This window comes from Notolepis coatsorum (genome assembly GCF_963971535.1).
Source record: "Notolepis coatsorum genome assembly, chromosome: 5".
In the NCBI taxonomy this organism is placed as follows: Eukaryota; Metazoa; Chordata; class Actinopteri; order Aulopiformes; family Paralepididae; genus Notolepis; species Notolepis coatsorum.
In genome coordinates this window covers 18181402-18198996 of record NC_140169.1, presented here as the reverse complement: position 1 = coordinate 18198996, position 17595 = coordinate 18181402, and the positions used below count along the sequence as shown (strand labels likewise).

The 17595-nt window shown below is 41.8% G+C and overlaps 1 protein-coding gene across 1 annotated transcript in view; it reads right to left on the bottom strand.

The window, feature by feature from the left end:
* rrp1 (ribosomal RNA processing 1) overlaps nt 1-17595 on the bottom strand; it is a 61204-nt gene that overhangs the window by 23247 nt on the left and 20362 nt on the right. The window contains exons 4-9 of the mRNA XM_084313875.1: nt 16271-16356; nt 15622-15683; nt 10903-11032; nt 8681-8745; nt 5796-6007; nt 4929-5038 (exon numbers count right to left, since the gene is read on the bottom strand). Coding sequence (XP_084170001.1) covers nt 4929-5038; nt 5796-6007; nt 8681-8745; nt 10903-11032; nt 15622-15683; nt 16271-16356 — 665 coding nt within the window. The remainder of the gene's footprint in view (nt 1-4928; nt 5039-5795; nt 6008-8680; nt 8746-10902; nt 11033-15621; nt 15684-16270; nt 16357-17595) is intronic.

The following is a 17595-nucleotide window of genomic DNA, read 5'->3' as shown; positions in this document are numbered from 1 at the left end:
CCGAGTTGTACCCATTCTGCGGTCTGTTAATAAAGTTTTCAAGCAGACAAGTGTATAGAACGAAGGGCTTTTATTATAACATTTCGTTGCAGTAAAATCATTATGCCTCGTTCCCTGAGGAGCGACGGCGTCGGTAATCCACTCAGGTCTCCGGTGGGAGCTAACGTACACGTAGCCGTGTTGTGACTGTGAGCTCTGATCAATGGCTCATGGCTGAGATTCAGGAAGTAAAAGCACTGCAAGATGCTCCAGCATGTGACGCGTATCTCTTCTGACCAATCAGTGGTCTGCAGTGTTTCATGTGACTTTTCTGGTACCCAATAGGGTCGCTTGGAATCTCGACAGAGAAGTAGGGTATATCTGCAGAGCCGCAAGCCCAACGAGAGCGTAATAATAATAATAATAATAATATAATAAAAAACAGCAGTGATGCCGGTATTCAGCCCAACGCTGCGGTGGGCATGATGTAACAGCGATACCGCGGTAATACCGATACCGCGGCAGCTCTACTTGACGTATATATTAACTGAGATCTTCAACTATATATATCGACTAAAAGAATCAAGATGACAACAAGGAGAGAAACAGAAAAGAAACGTGCAACCAAACTAATGGTAGAGGATCCGCCGGTGGATACGAGCTCTGTGCGGGAATTGGCAGGAGAGATCGAGAGAAAAACAGCTGATATTGCCACTTCTTCCATCGTCCCCGCCACCTCATCCGATATAGAGTCTCTTGCTAAACTAATAAAGATCTTAACCGATAAGGTTGATACTAAGGTTGACACTATCAAAGAATCTATCGAATCCAAAATCGAAGATTTAAAAGCAGCGGCTGCAGTACAAACCGAACGCACTACTGTAGTTGAAGCCACCTTGGTTGAACATACACTGAGATTCATTAGGGGCGATGGGGCTTTACATGACGGCATCGTGGAACTAACGGAGAAGATGGATGAGGCCAACGGGAAGCTAACGGATACGATATTTGACAACAACGAGAAGCTAACAGCTAAGATACTCGAAATGGAACGTCATTCCCGTAGATTTAATATCCGTATAGTGGGACTGGATGAATCAGTTGACTGCACAAACGACTCGTTCGCGACAGTGTTAGCTCAAATTCTAGGATCAGATATCCTCTCCACACCACCTATAGTGGATCAGCGCTACAGAATTGGCATCCGAGACAACACCAACAATAAAGCGAGAGTGATTATTGCTAGCCTACGTCAAACTGGAATAAGAGATACGATTATCTGGGCGGCACGAAAGAAGAGGGGAAATCTGCAATACAACGAGAAACCAGTGTATTTCTACGAGGATTTCTGCCGCAAGGTTGTATCCCTACAAGCCCGTTACAAGTAGGGATGTGAGAGAAAATGGTGGTTTTTTCAATGTATATTTGGTTTATAAACTGCTTTAAGAGGGTAATATCATCATCACGGGATGATATTGACGGTGGAGAAGAAGCGGTTTCACAGGCACAGGCCGCGAGGAGGGTGTTTGTTTTGAATTCCAATCTAAGACAAAACATTGATAAGAGCGAGTGTACTGTAGGCCCAGAGCAGGAGGGAGAGAGGTTCATCTTAAGGAAACGTTTAATGGTGTGAAAGGTTATTAGCACGTCGCATGACAGAGGGAAGGCGGGGCCGTCGTTGCTACGACGAAGATCTATAAGTCGAACGGTGTTTCCGGGTGTAGGGCAGACTAAAAATCTGGGAGACCAAAGAAACAAATCCCACAGGAGGGAAGAGACCAAGATACTCTCTCCTCTCATCACAGAGAGGGGGGGGGGAAATAATGCCACATCATCATTAGCTTCGGCTAACGCGAGGAGGGTTAGGCTGACGACCAGGCCTGACCACTATCGGACTGAATAGCAAAAGGACAACAGACTGAACACACCGAAAGATCATTAGAATAGACTTTTCAAGGACAATACAATCTGTTAACATCTGAGCTGAGGTTCGTGTTTATAGCAATAAACAACGCTTTTCCTCACAAGGTATTACGCTGTGTCGGAGTGTCGAATTCTTACGGAGGTGGAGAATTATTATGGTTTGCGGATAGTACTAACGGGGAGAGATAAGGATCTTATCAGCCAGTATAGGAGACGTCAGGACCATTAAAATGACACAACACAGAGGAATTGGATGGAGAGCCAAACAGACGAAGACGTGATACTGGCCAGATTGATCAGGATCTAACAGATGGGTACCGAATTCGGTACTTTTGAGGTACCGAACCGAAACACGTCGGTACTACCGAGTATCGAATCAAGTGAGATACAGAGGGGGAGGGAAAAAAATACGTTTTTTTTTTTTACGACTGAGGTAGGTAAATTAAATTTCTTGAGACTAAAGTACCGAAAAAAGGTACCGTTGGGTACCGGTATCGATTCACAGGTACCGGTTCAAATGTGAAAGGTACCCATCCCTAGTTACAAGACAGTGATGTCTCGTCTTTTTGAGAAGAGGTTCCCACCTACACTACGCTACCCTGCGAGTCTTTCCATCATGGATAAAAATGGAATAAGGTCGCTTTCACATATAGTTTTGGTGGACTCGGTGCGGTTCTGGGGGTGAAGTTGCAACATTGTTGCATTCTTCATTTGGTTCGCCTGCGTTCACACAGATATCTGTCAGTCGGACCGAGACCTTCTGAACAATGTCACGCGGTCGAAAAGGGCGCTTGTCTATTGGACAGTGGAAATGTGTGTGTGGCTGCGATCCCGTGTGTGCGCGCGCGCGCGTCTGTGTGGACTGCGAGCCCTCCAGATCAGCGGAGCCGAGTTTTGACATGGCATTGATCCATTGTTCTATTGAAGCACATTACCACCATCCTCTCGCTAAACAACTTGTAGACCACGGTGTTTTTATGAGTGCCCACAAGTAGCTGTTTTATTAATAATATAATAAGCCGCGCGCCTCGGTAATAATAATAAACCGCGTTTTTTCTTCCTTCTTCCCAAGATGCACAGATATATAGATAGAGAGATTAGATGCAGTGTGCTTGTTTTGCAGTGAGTGCTGCGAGCAGTGGTAATAATAATCACTTCCTATATTTGGTTCGCGTTTGGTTCGATGAAGCCGAACCGAGACCTACGTTTTCAGGCGGACTAGAGTTCGCCTGCTTGGTCCGCGGACCGAGTTCGACGCGCATTCACACAGACCCGAAAAACCGGACTATCGAATTCTGGTCCGAAAGTCCGGACCAAACAGCCCCTGTGTGAAAGCGACCTAAGGGTAAAGCTTTCCTCGCCTGAAGACGCCGAGGGGTACATGAGGGACCCACTACGCGGAGGAGGCTAAGTCTTGTTATTCTTTTTTATTTTTTGATTACTTCGTTATAACTTGGACACCAAAAGCGGCATCAAACAAGCTTTGATGACATTGATGTAGAGATAGGTTAATATGTGACGCTAGATACTATATTATTGTAAAGGTTCACTGTTTGGGCCCGCTAGATTTATGGGTTTTATGCAAGTCATGCTATGTTGTTGACATTTTGGAATACTCTGGACTTTTTCAACGCTCGGTGTCATATCGGAATATTATAATGAATAATAATGAATAATAATGAATAATGAAGCTGGCTGAATAATGAAGCCCAAAGTCGCGTCACGCGCAAGAGCATATATTACCTACTTATGGCGTGCTCAATATTAAAACTCACTGCTCGTCCACTCAACGTAAACAGAGCAGAGATAAGCAATAATGTGCAGAGATAAGCAATAATAAAGTCGTGTTTTGAACATTTATGTTGTGTTGATGGAATCACGTTAATATAGAGATGAAAACAATACAATACGTTATTTCAATTGAAAAAATTTAACTAAGAGTGATTTGAATTTGTGACCATAGGCTCCACAGCCAGCTGACGAACAAGTTGAGCTACGCGGGCCGATGTTAAAACTGAGTGACTAATCCATGATTTACACTTGTGCCAATTGCGTGCGTTTGTCCCTAATCTTTAGTATTGGCACTAATAAATCAGATGTCATGCGACTTGTTCTACGATACCCATTTCAGCGTGCGTGTGTGCGAGGCTCGCTCTCGCATTATTATTATTTCTACGAGGCTCGCTCTCGCATTATTATTATTTCTACGCTGCTCATTATTATTATTTCTCTCATACGGCTCGCTCTCGCATTATTATTATTTCTACGAGGCTCGCTCTCGCATTATTATTATTTCTCTCATACGACTCGCTCTCGCATTATTATTATTTCTATGAGGCTCGCTCTCGCATTATTATTATTTCTACGCTGCTCATTATTATTATTTCTCTCATACAGCTCGCTCTCGCATTATTATTATTTCTACGCTGCTCATTATTGCGTGGGGGCAAAAAACTAGCGTAGGTCAGTGGCCAATCAGAGCAACGCAGAAGGACAACTTGCTTGTGGAAAGTATAGACGCGTACTGTATAGATCGTTGTGAATTGTCGTCTACAAATCTACTACGGTTGAGGAGCTGGGGAAAAACAAGCATCTCGTGTTTTTCTGAATGTATGTACATTTATGTATTACAAAAATGTAATAAAGAAGCTGTGACAATAAAATAATCTGAATTGTTATTGTGCTCGTCCTTCACAGTCTTCACAGTGTCAGCATCAGTCCACCAGGCTGGAATCCTGACACAGTCTACATCCTATTTGGCAAATTAATTTGTAGTCATGTTTCATGGCCAAACTGTTACTGATCTCTTTGAAAGGAAGCACAGATCGACATACCATACCATGTGCTCACGACACCGTGGGTTCAAATCTGGCTAGAAATCTCTCCACCTACCTCTCTCCCATCTTTTCTCAAATGTATACAGCCTAATTAAGCAGAAACTATTTTGAACCACCTTCAATAATAAATAAATAATCTTGAATAAAACTGATCTCAAATGTTTTTGTGGTGGTTGAGTGAAGGCTCACCTGGAGAACGGGTCCAACATCACCGACATCTGGCAGCTCTGAGTCAGAGTCATCCTCTAGTTGAAGAAGCTCATCATCATCATCATCACCACCCTTATTTGATTTAGTGCCTAAAAACAACGCAGGACCCAAGAGACGTATTAATTTTGCCCATGCAAATATAACTCCTTAAACGAATGCAGATAATGTAAAGCAAATTGTAATTCATCATTGTGTTAGTACTTGTATAAATATGAATAATGGTTACACAACACGTGAAAATTAACTTGAGGCAATCAATGTTGGTACCGGGCTGTTCAAAGTGTTTGATAAGACATCTTGGCGATTGTATTCAAATAGCAGGTGATCATCATTCAGTGACACTGTGGTACTGCACCATACTGTAGGCATGATGATACACCATGAGAATCCTATAAACAACTAAATGTGGCATGGAGAAAGAAAAATCCTGGCAAGATTAACCATCATCTACATTAACCATCATCTACATTGCGTAGAAAATCTTGAGATGCATCAATAGCAGTGATATCGCAGTGCTGATCAGCTCCTACTCGGATCGGCAAGTGAAGCTGTACTGATTAGTAAAAAAATGCAATAAAAAAAAAACGTTTCCAGTGAAGAGAAAAAGACGTATGTTGTGTGGCTGTTCTTTGAGGTGAATGAAACTACCAATAGAGCTACCAAACTACCAATAAATATAGGTATGTATTTTATACCCAGTTTAATCACCTGTACATTGTATATTGCCATTTCACTTCAGTTAAATTTGCACTCTGGTTGTGCTGTATAATGACAATACATTTTAATCTAATCCAATGTATAAATGGATCAAAAGCATTCCATGGCAAGGAACAAGGTCTACTGTACCGTTCATCTGCTTTCCTGTGGTTTTCATGGATGATTTCTTGCTCTTAATGACCTTTTCTTCTTTCTCCTCCTCCTCCTCCTCCGAGGCCTGCCCTGAGTCAGAGTCCTCAGGCCCTCCTTTCATCTCCCTCATTAGATCCTCAATGGCAAAGGGGGCCTGGTCAATGATGACCCTGAAGACGCTGCTGCAGATGGCCTTGAGGAGGATACGACTAGGAGGTAAAGTAAAGATCAATGGAGAGGAGCAGAGACCAGAAGGAAAGACTTGTTAAAGCCTCAGTCAGGGATTCTTTTGGACATTTTACACAGTGTAGCCTGCCGGTCTGAACCCAGCACATTGGATTTGAAATGTAATAATGATAATGCGGTAGGGGTGGGCGATATGTCGAGTATACTCGATGTATCGCAGCTTGTTCTACATGAGATGTAGTAAATTACTATATCGTGAACATCGAGTATATGTTGTCACATCAGTTTCTAAGCCGCTGCGGCCGAGCTGAGACTTGCTTTAGCGCAGAGCTTTCCTCTCATTTCATTATAGACAGACCAGCGCGGACCTTCAATGACATGCAATTGTCATTTCATTAGACAGACCAGCGTGGACCTTCAATGACATGCAATTGTCATTTCATTAGACAGACCAGTGTGGACCTTCAATGACATGCAATTGAATTGATGCGAGCAACAGGCTAATGTTAGCTGCTAAGCTAACTAAGTTAGCTGCTAACCAAGCTAAGCTAAGTAATGTTAGCCGTTAACACTTTGAATACCACTCACGGCTTTTCTCTGGTTTACCCCCCGACCGTTGAATGCCACGTCACGAGTATTCTCGTTTTTTTTAAATTATTTATTTATTTATTTTATTAGCGATCTGAAATCATATTGCATCACGCGAGCCTACCGTTGGAGATCCAGGGACCGCCGGCGCTCAGATGTGAAAAAAGCGCCCCTTATCGTCTCCCAGATGGTAAATCACCCTTTTGGAATGGACTCAATGAAAGTGAATGGGAGAACGGATTTCTGACTCCACATTTTACTTCTCACTGATGCAGCCGGGGTCTACCAGAGTTCATTCTGGAGCCTCTGAGCTACGGCGAATATGGGTTATACTGTACACACGATGGATCAATACAATTATCGATTTTTTTCAAATGGCGATCGGAAATTGGAATAAACCATTTGGATACCATCTGACCTCAGGTAAGGAATCTATGTTATCAGTGTTAGGATAATCAGACTCGTTTTCACGGATATATAAGCGTTTATGTGATATGTGATATGGCTGTTTTGACTGTAAAAGCCATGAGGAAATAAGAGCAGCGATTATCAGCGCGCGGCACGAGCGTGCGTGCACACACATATACTATCGATAATCTAGCGTTTATTTGAAAACGATTCATAAATAGGCCGACAAATGACAACGTTCTGGAATATTCCAGTAAAAGGCAATTATCATAGGCATGGGTTGTTTTTTTCCGCGAAAACGGGTGATTTTCAAAATGCTATCAAACGGAAATGAAGCGATAAAAAAACAATCTGCCTTGACAATGTTGACTGGAAAATTATTCTTTGATAAGCGACGGGCAGATTAGACACATAGCCATAATTTAAAACATAGATTAGGCGATATTAACGTTAACATTGGAGTGGATGGTGGTATGCAAGGGGGTAAAAAGGAAAACACGGCCTGGCAGTGAAAGTGTTAACCATGGAAACGCTCAAAGCGGAGTGACTCCACAACACCAGTTCCATTAGTGAGGAATAATTAAATAATTTTTTAAAGCATCTTCATGGTTTAATGCAAACATATGTTGCAGGGACTATTATAATCATCATATTGACGTGACTGTATGCATCAAAGGGTTAAATCAAGCATTTTAACATTATCTAGTGTTAGTCCTTGTATCAAGAGCGCTCAGTCAATCAACTGGAAAATGGCTCCAAGTGACCCATCTCAAGCCCTGCCCTCTTTTCTTGATCCTCCAAGCACAACTATCGTTTCCCTCAAGCAACAGTTGTGATTGGAGGATCGAGGGAAGTGGGCGGCAAATTTCAATTTCTTTCCATTTCTTAATTCGGCGGTGGTAATTCGATAATACATTTTAAGGAGTGTAGCATAAGATTGAGAAGAGATACTGGCGTGAAGCTTCACTGAGCCCCAGAAACATCAGGTCTGTACAACAGCAGAGCACTGGGAGATCTAATATGAGACTAAAATCCCCCTGGAGCCCTGCATATCATTAATGAAAGACTGGCTACAGGTTATTACTTAAAAGGACTGTCAACATTTTGGGAAATTGCCATCTTCCCCAGAGTCAGAAAAGACAAGATGACAATTTCCTCTCCGTGCGTTCAGAGAGAGTGGGGGGGGTCTGGCTTCACACTAACCTAGCTTAGCTCAACTGGAAGCAGGGGACGAGTGGCTAGCCTAGCTCTGTCAATAGTTGTAATCAATAGTTGGTAGCGACTCTCTCCCAAGAAACCAGAGAAGTAAGACTGTGATGCGACTGTGACCTGTGATGTCATCACGTATAAAGTCTGTTTCTCCATAGACAATGAATGGGAGACTGATTTTGTGGACCGACACAATGAGCATATACCGAAATTAGCTTTATTCTACTGTTGTGTTGTCAGTTACGAAACAGACTAACAAATGCACCCTCACACTCAGAACATTCCCCTGGGTGCTCGCAGTGCCACCGATAACATTAGAGCAGCTGGAGACTGTATACCTGATGACATACAAATTAAAATTTTAGCACTAGATTTTGGCGAGTTGTTCACATTCAAATTATTCTGACCATCTTAGACCAAAGGAACTCTGAAAATGGTCGTAGTTCGCCTTTAACGTGAAGGGTGAAAAGTTCAGTTAGTAAACTACTTACTCCTTAGTTTTAGCTGCTGTTTTGCAGAACGGCTCAATGAACATCAGGCTTTGATCTGCAGAGAGCTGTCAAGAAAAGAAAAATCACCTCAGGAAATCTGTCAACAACACAACGTGGTGAGAAAAGAAATTGCAGCTGTAATGTTTGTGTGTGTTGTTTTGTCTATGCTATATATGCCATTTACATACTCGGGTCACGTGATTGCATCATGTGACTGTAGCATGTGTATATTTAAGATGGCGTCATGCAATGTTACTAGAGCCCTGCAGAGTGTGGAGCTGTTCATTTGTTTATTTTCGGTTATTTGCCTTTAGAAACGAAGAACGGTAACCTTAAAAAGGTGCTTCTTTTGTATTGAAAAAGTACAAGTAGCCTCTAGTTTCTCTTCTGGGATTTTTTTAAATATATATAAATACCACAACCTTTCCATGACCATAGGAATCCTGTATATATTTTAGGGTAAAATGCATGTGAAAGGGGCACAATGCAGATTTATTTTGCACATAATCTAATCTCACACACAACCAGAAATGCTAAACTGTTTTGCACATTAATTTAGTTTGAGTTATTGAGAGTAGGGATGTCCGATATTATCGGCCTACCGATATTATCGGCCGATATCGGCATTAAAATGTGATATCGGAAAATATCGGTATCTGTTTTCAAATCTTTTTTTACAATTTCTTTTTACATTTCTATAACCTTTATTTACCCAGGCAAGCAAGTAAGAACAAATTCTGATTTTATTTATTGTCAAAAATATGCATAATGTTGTGTTAATTCCACAACAAGAGATATGTAATGTTAACACTATGATCGCCGGGGACGAGTTAAGACGTCATTCCTAGCCATGCTCATTCTGCTGAAGACGCCGTAACTCGTCTTTGATGTCAATATTTCAAAAATCTGTCATCGAAATCATATTTCCTTTCCGGAGCCCTGAGATGTACTGGTGAGCTCCACTCAACTGTCTAACGGTTCGAGAGCGCCATCTGGTGGAGGGAGGGGCGCGCCAAACAGGAAGTGCTCATCCATATGTGCTCCGGGCACTCGCGATCGGTAGCCGGACTCCATCTCAACACACTGGATGATCAATCGCTCGCCCTAACTCAATAAACAACGTTATTTGGACGTATATAGTATTATACAACCTGGAAATGGTTCATCAGGATCAACATCCCATAATCGAAAACGGTCTACTCCACGCTGATCGTCCAACGGCGCGAGGAACATACGGTAAGATTCAGCGTTATTTTCTAACGTATTCCATATAAACTGCTATGAACATATGACCCACTCTGGATGAATCATCTAACGCTGCCCACGGAATTATAAACGATCCCCCGCCCATCCGGTCATCATCAGATCATACGTAGATCATTCTAGAAGTACGTCCAGTTGAAATTTTTCATCTCGCGCCGATCGCTACCAAACTGTATTTCATCATCAATATAATGCATTTGGGGCTATAAATCAAGTTCTGGATAAAGCTGCAGAAAACGATAAAAACATACTTATACTTTAGACCATATTTTAGTATGAATATGTGAATGAAAAAGTTTAACGTTGCTACACCTTGAACAATACATATAGGACATTGAATGGGCCATAATAATGGCAATTTAGCAATAGAATTTAAAAAGTTATAGCCCTGCAAAGAAGGGGAACTTCTCCATAGACAAATAGAGCTGGCAAGGGATGGTAAATTATGAATTTAACCCATGGCGATCAAAGTGTTAATTACCTTATTCAGTTTTTGGGGGGGGGGGGGGGGGGGGGAACCCTGCATATAGGTATCGGTTGATATCGGTATCGGAAATTAAGAGTTGGACAATATCGGTATAGGTACAAAAAAAGCCAATATCGAGCATCCCTAATTGAGAGTAAATGAGGATTTTGCCACCAGTGATGTCATTGGGGACATTGAATCCTTTAATTACAGCTCCATGAAATGATGTAGATGAAAAATAGCAATACCTCGTCTTATTAGGGACTGCTACCTTATCATTTCAAGGATTCAATGTCCCTGGTGGCAAAATTCTCATTTACTCTCAATAACTCAAACTAAATGCATGTATGCAAAACAGTTTCTAGTTTTTGGATGTGTGTGAGATTATGTGCAAAATAAATCTGCATTGTTTTTTAGTGAAGTTCCCCTTTAAAAACAACGACCCAACATCCCTCCTCCTAGTTAGATCTGAACGACGGCCCACTGACGGTACCTCAGCCGAGCCCGCTGCAGCCAGCTCAGTCAGATAGATGTCCAGGATGTGAAACTGCAGGCCACAGGGAGCAGCGCCGGTCTTCTTGAGGACCTGGGCTGTCAGCATCTCTAGAAACCGGTCAACCAAACTGAGGACCAAACAGAGAAGAGAGACAGCCGATGGGTCATGCAGTCAGTCAGTTCAGGAGCCGGGCATTCAGTCATTCACAACGTTGTTATTAAACCAGGGCTAGCCCCAAACGTTCCAATGGTTCAGAATTTGTTTGGTATATTGGCAGTCGATTCAGAGTGGGATTTAATGTATTTGCATCGGAAATGTAAGAGTTGTATAATAAGCTAATATAATGACCCTCACTTACGAAGAGGCTGACCGAATAATCGTAACGTTAGGCGACTTTTGTTGGAATAACTTTACTACCAAAATGGCGCTTTACAATTTTTGTTCCTCACATTTTACCCATTCATTCACAAACACACTGCGGAGGCAACCACGCATGGTGCCGACCTGCTTATCGGAAGCAGTTAAGTGTCTTGCTCAAGGACACTTCGACACGCTGCCCGGGAATCGAACCGGGAACCTTCCAAATGACCAGATGACCGCTCTACCTCCTGAGCCCACCCCCTTGAACTACCACACTGTTGAGCTACAACTACCACACTGTTGAACTACAACTACCACTGTTGAACTACAACTACCACACTGTTGAGCTACCACGCTATTTGAAACACCACAATGTTGAACTACCACACTGTTGAGCAATCTGTACTGTAGATCAGTGGTTCCCAAAGTGGGGGTCGGGTCACGAGGCGCCGTGGGGGTGGGTGGGGCTCACGAGATGATTTCCAGAATGTATTGATTTCATAAAAAAAAGTATTTTTTCCCCCACTCAAAAATAATTGTATGCAGTCAGGCCACTGAACTTAGAAGCAGGCCAGGCCAGTGTTTCTAGTTGCAGCGGCATGATAGTTAGATAACCTAGGTGTAGTGGGGAACAACCAGGAGATCACTGCAACAGAGGGTAACGCAAAAGTTGGAGAGCTATCTCTCTCGCTCGCTAAGAGTTGTGGCTGCTGGCACCAGACTTGCCCTCCAATGGATCCTCGTTAAAGGATTTAAAGTGTACTCATTCCAATTACAGGGCCTCGAAAGAGTCCTGTATTGTTATTTTTCGTCACTACCTCCCCGAGTCGGGAGTGGGTAATTTGCGCGCCTGCTGCCTTCCTTGGATGTGGTAGCCGATTCTCATGCTGCCTCTCCGGAACTGAACCCTGATTCCCCGTTACCCGTGGTCACCATGGTAGACACAAATAAAAAACTAAAAATCCATCTAAATCAGTGTTGTTGCTAATCATTGACACATACTAGACTGTAATAATCCCCCCCAGAAAAATCTAATTTGCATTTGATATATTGCAAATATTTCACTTTTGTGTTTTTTTGACAATAATTTGTGATGCCATCACACACTGGTTAGAATTATAAAATTAATTGAATATGTGGTGGTTATGATCAGGGCTGAAGTTGAATAAAAGATTTATGAAAGAAAAAGCGGTAAATTATTTCAACATATAATATTTTTATGGCGTTTTTGAAGAGGACAATGTCCCTTATGGTAAGAGTGAGTATTTTTTTCAATCCGACATTACAAAAAAACAAAAGATCCATCAAAATCGGTGTTGTTGCTAATCATTGACATATGCTAGCCTGTTTTTATAACAATAATTTGTGATGCCATCACACACACTGGCATTTAAAGGGTACAAATTCAAAAATGCATGCACCAGAATGCAGGAAATTAAGTCTTTGTAAAAAAAAATTTAAAAGTCCTTATTAGTGCATGTGCGTTTGAACATTCGCATGTTTCAACCATACATTAAAAACAAGTTTTAATTTTTTTTATACCACCCCTATAATAGTGGGGGTTGCGGCTCTGACACCGTTATTTTGGGGGTCGCGGCCTGAAAACTTTGGGAACCCCTGCTGTAGATAACTGTATAATCTATTTTACATATCTTTAGATACTATACATCTGCAGGGCTCGAAATTGCGACCGAATTGGTCACATATGCGACCGAAATTGTATCTGTGCGACCTCAAAATATAATTGGGAGCATTCGTGCAACCACAAATAATTGTTCTGGTGCGACCCCCCCCTTGTTGACGCACACACACGCTGCACGCAGTGCCCTCGTTGCCCCTCCCCCTCACAGACCCGTCTCATTTGCACCGAAGATAGCAAGCGTGCAGCTCCTCTTTTAACATCACTGAAGCATTAAACAATGGCCCAGTAAACTATTCACTTTAGTTTAATACACGAGGCGTTGTCTAACGTCATCTAGCTGGCTAGCTACTGATAGCTCATAACATCATTGAAATTCGATTTGACATCAGGCACATTATTTTGACAGTGACGGTTAGAGCTAGGAGAGATTTTGGTACAGCAAGAGGGGAGGCATTGCTGATTTAAACATGCTTCTCATTTATTTGGTAAAATAAAAAAGGTTTACCTTTAACATATTGTGCGCCATAAACGGCGTAAGTTGTTATTGCCCGCCATGCGCTGAACGCCAACAACGGCGTAAATAGTTTTTGGGATCAATATTAAATTTTTTCGCCATGGCATTCATCCAGCCTCCCTCCGGACTGCAGCGGCGGTCTGAGATTGCAACGCCTCAATACCGCCGCCTGGTGGATGGTCGGGCGAGTTACACTCACGTCAAACCGGAAGTGGTGATCGGTGCACCAAGGAAATCCCTCCGGCAGTCATATCTTGTTACGTGGGTCCAGACAAACACTCTAGTGCATTTGGATCGCTTTCGAAACGCAATAATCGATATGATTTCGGCATTTATTGCGCCATACAAACCGGAAATGGATCTAGGAGATCGGCGTCAAATAATTGGGATCTTTTTCCTCCAGTCTCATCGGCGAACGGTAAGAGGACACTAACGTTATTTTCAGCCCGATTGTCCATTTCCTTGTTTGCAATCAGTCTGATCAATATATCAACCCATACTAAATAAAGCCGTTACTGACGATCAAGGAATTATAAACGACCCCCCACCTTTCCTTCACGCATGATGAAGCATAATGTATACCAATCATATACATTCGAATTTTTTTATATAGCGTGTATAGGAAAGAAACGTCAATCGATATATCATATGCGTCAGGGCCTATAACTAGCATTTTTGTATGAATGAAAAAATATAACGTTCCCACATCCGGAACGATAGATAATCGATGTTGAATGGGCCATAGTAATTAGGGATGCTCGATATTGGCTTTTTTACCGATACCGATATTCCGATATTGTCCAACTCTTAATTTCGATACCGATATCAACCGATACCGATATATGCAGGGTTTCCCCCCAAAAAAACTGAATAATTTCAGGTAATTAATAATTTCACTGGATGCATTCAAAAGGCTTTCTAAATGTAAGCATTATCTGTGCAAAATATGATAATTAAAAAAGTAAAAATTAACATTACATATCTCTTGTTGTTGAATTAAACCAACATGCATACTTTTGACAATAAATAAAATAAGAATTGGTTCTTACTTGCTTGCCTGGGTAAATAAAGGTTAAATAAATGTTTAAAAAAAAAAAAAAAAAAAAAAATTTGATACCGATATTTTCCGATATCACATTTTACTGCCGATATCGGCCGATAATATCGGTCGGCCGATAATATCGGACATCCCTAATAGTAATGTCAATATAGCTATAATATTTAAAAAGTTATAGCCCTGCAAAGAAGGTAAACATCTCCATAGGGTTAGTGCTGACAGACTGGGTATAATGATGGGCACAATGCCCGGCGCCAAATGTGTTAATAATGTTGGCACACAAAGACCAAACTGACTGAAAAATATAGGCAACATTTGTCAAAGTATCAACTCGTCAATATACCCCCCCTTCCTCACTAATCGAACTGGTGTCGTGGAGTCACTTCTCTGTGAGCGTTTCCACGGTTAGCTTGCGGCTAAAGTTAGTTAGCTCGTAGCTAACGTAACGTTATATAACCGAACAATACACACATGCCCTGAATGCGTACTGTTCGGTACGACCTCCACGGTTCGGGGCATGTGTGTATTGTTCGGTACACGGTTCGAATGCGTACCGTTCCACCCCTACTCTGTAGTATTTATATATATTATACCCAGTTTAATGCCCTTGTGCATTGTATGTTACTATTGCACTTTACTGTTACATTTGTACTCTGGTTATATGCCAAACTTATTTTCACTGTATTGTACTTGTGCTGTATAATGACAATACATTTTAATGAAATCTAACTTTGATCCGTCGCAAATTTCTTTAGTTGAATATTTTTTGGACGCGGTGCTGTGCCTTATAAGGAGCTAGGGGACGTTTCTGTATGCAAATTCAGGTGTACACGCTTTCAATTTAAGAATGAGTGACGTTCCTTCATTCCGGGGAGCACAGCTGAGAACACTTTGGCTATTTACGAACACCTTTTCACGCGTTCAGGAATTCGGAGGAGATCTTTCGTAAGTTTGTTCTTACAAAGTTCTTGCGAAGATATTTACAAAGATAATTACAAACATGTTCGATCATGAGGTCCACTGTGATTAGTTAATTAAGTAAATATTTAGCTTTCACCATAAAATTTACACAAGGCATTGTTTCTGCGTCTTTATTATAAACATTTTTAACCATGTATTGTAGACTAAATGTAAAATAATTACCTGGTCTCCCATTTCTTCCTCTTCAGCATCTCAAAACCTTGTCTGAATACGAAGCGAACCAGCTGTCAAAAGAAACAAAAACATAATGGGAATTTGTGAGCACATTTAATAAAAGAGTTTTTTTTGTGTAATTTGTGTAACGTTTAGGGATAGGTACCAACTGGTGCAAATTTAGTACCGGTTCCTGATTGGCCAGATCTAAAATACCATTAAGCTCATGGTCAAACGGTGCTGCTATCGGTAATTGACGGTCTTCATTGTATAACTGCAAAAGCATTTCCTATTGAGACTAGAAGAACCTATAAAAAGGGTAGGCAAGACCGGAGACTGAGCTGAAAGCACCATTGAAAGGATTCTCACTACAGATTATCTCCCTTTATTCGACTGATTCAGACAAGTTTATGAATCAACAGTGCAGTGTGCCACTCTCTCCTTCGCTTCATCTAACTCCACTAGCAGTCCGCTTATTTTCATCAAGTTCTTCCTAGGAGAACAATTTATTTAATTGCATCAACAAAGCGAGCATCGATAAGAAGAGTATCGATAACATCCCAACGATACCCTAATAACATTACATAGTTTACTTGGCTTTGAAGATAAATCTCATCTTTAAAGGCGTTTTTATCTAATCTTGTGTTCTACTACTAACCTGGAAAAACTTGTCCATGCGGAGTCTGTCGATGCCGGTCCACTCTCGTTTGACCGTTTGCAGAAAGCTTACAAAATACAAGAACTCTGCAAGAAAGAGTACATGTGAGGCATCTCTGCAGTGACACCAACACCACGTGAAAGGTATCCAAAAGAGTCTTCTTGGCAACGGCTCGCTTTTGTTTATATTCACATTTCACCCAAATACAGTTTTCTATTGTTGTCCTGTAGTCTACAAGATTAATAAATGTCTGTTTCTCTTTGCTCTAGCTAACATTTTGTTCCATCCGTTAGGCTTGGGCTGTATGACGGTATTACGGTATACCAGGGTATTTAGAAATCCCGACGGTATTGAAAATCAATACAGTCTGTCACCGTCAAAATCACAGATGCGCTTCAGCTTCTATTACAGTGAAACAGAGTTTTGAGTGTAGTGCACACACGCGCGAGCAGAGGGCGAGACCAGGCGCACTAGTGGAGCGAGTGGGTCACAACGGTGTTCACGTTTTATGGTAATGTTGTGACAGTGCTGTGAAAATACCGTAAAGCGTTGTGACGAGTTGGTGTGTGTTGTTGTGGTGCACTGGTGAAGCAAGCAAATAATCCGTCTCTTATTATATGTGAACTAAAGAGTACAAGATTTACACAACAGCCCCCACCCGCCTTTTTATTGTATTTGTACCGTCCTGTACTATCCGCTGTCAGCTGTTTATCTCTCTCTGTGAGCTACTGAGCTTGATTAACTAGCGTTAGCTCACGTTAACTAGCGTTAGCTCTGCGGCTAATCTTAGATTACCCTGAACTAAATCAATGACTAGGTTATAAAGCATTCGAGTAGTTTTCACTGCACATAGAAGTAGCCAAACAACGGGAGTATTTCGGGAGCATATGACCAAAACCCAGGCAATTTCAAGCCCTTAACGAATCAAATAGTCTGCCATGGCTAGGCTAGATGCATTCGACTAAGAGGTAGTCGACTATGGCTCCTTTCGATCGATTAGTCGACTATTCGACTAATAGGGGTCAGCCCTAGTGTGGACATATATTTAACAGTTGAAAGTGCCGTGCAGCAATATGGGGGGTTTGATAAACTGTCCGCTGTTGTTACCGATGGAGCACCCGCAATGAAAGGAAAACACACAGGATTCGCCGGGCTTCTAAGGCAGAGCGGCGTTGAGTGTCCAATGCTGCACTGCATTATACATCAGGTAAATTCGCTAACATAATTTCCATCTATTGTGGGTCACTAATAATCAGGGGTGCAGTGGTCATGCCATGCAGTACCACGCCGTGCCAGCACTTTTCTGAGCAGAAGTACGCGCACAG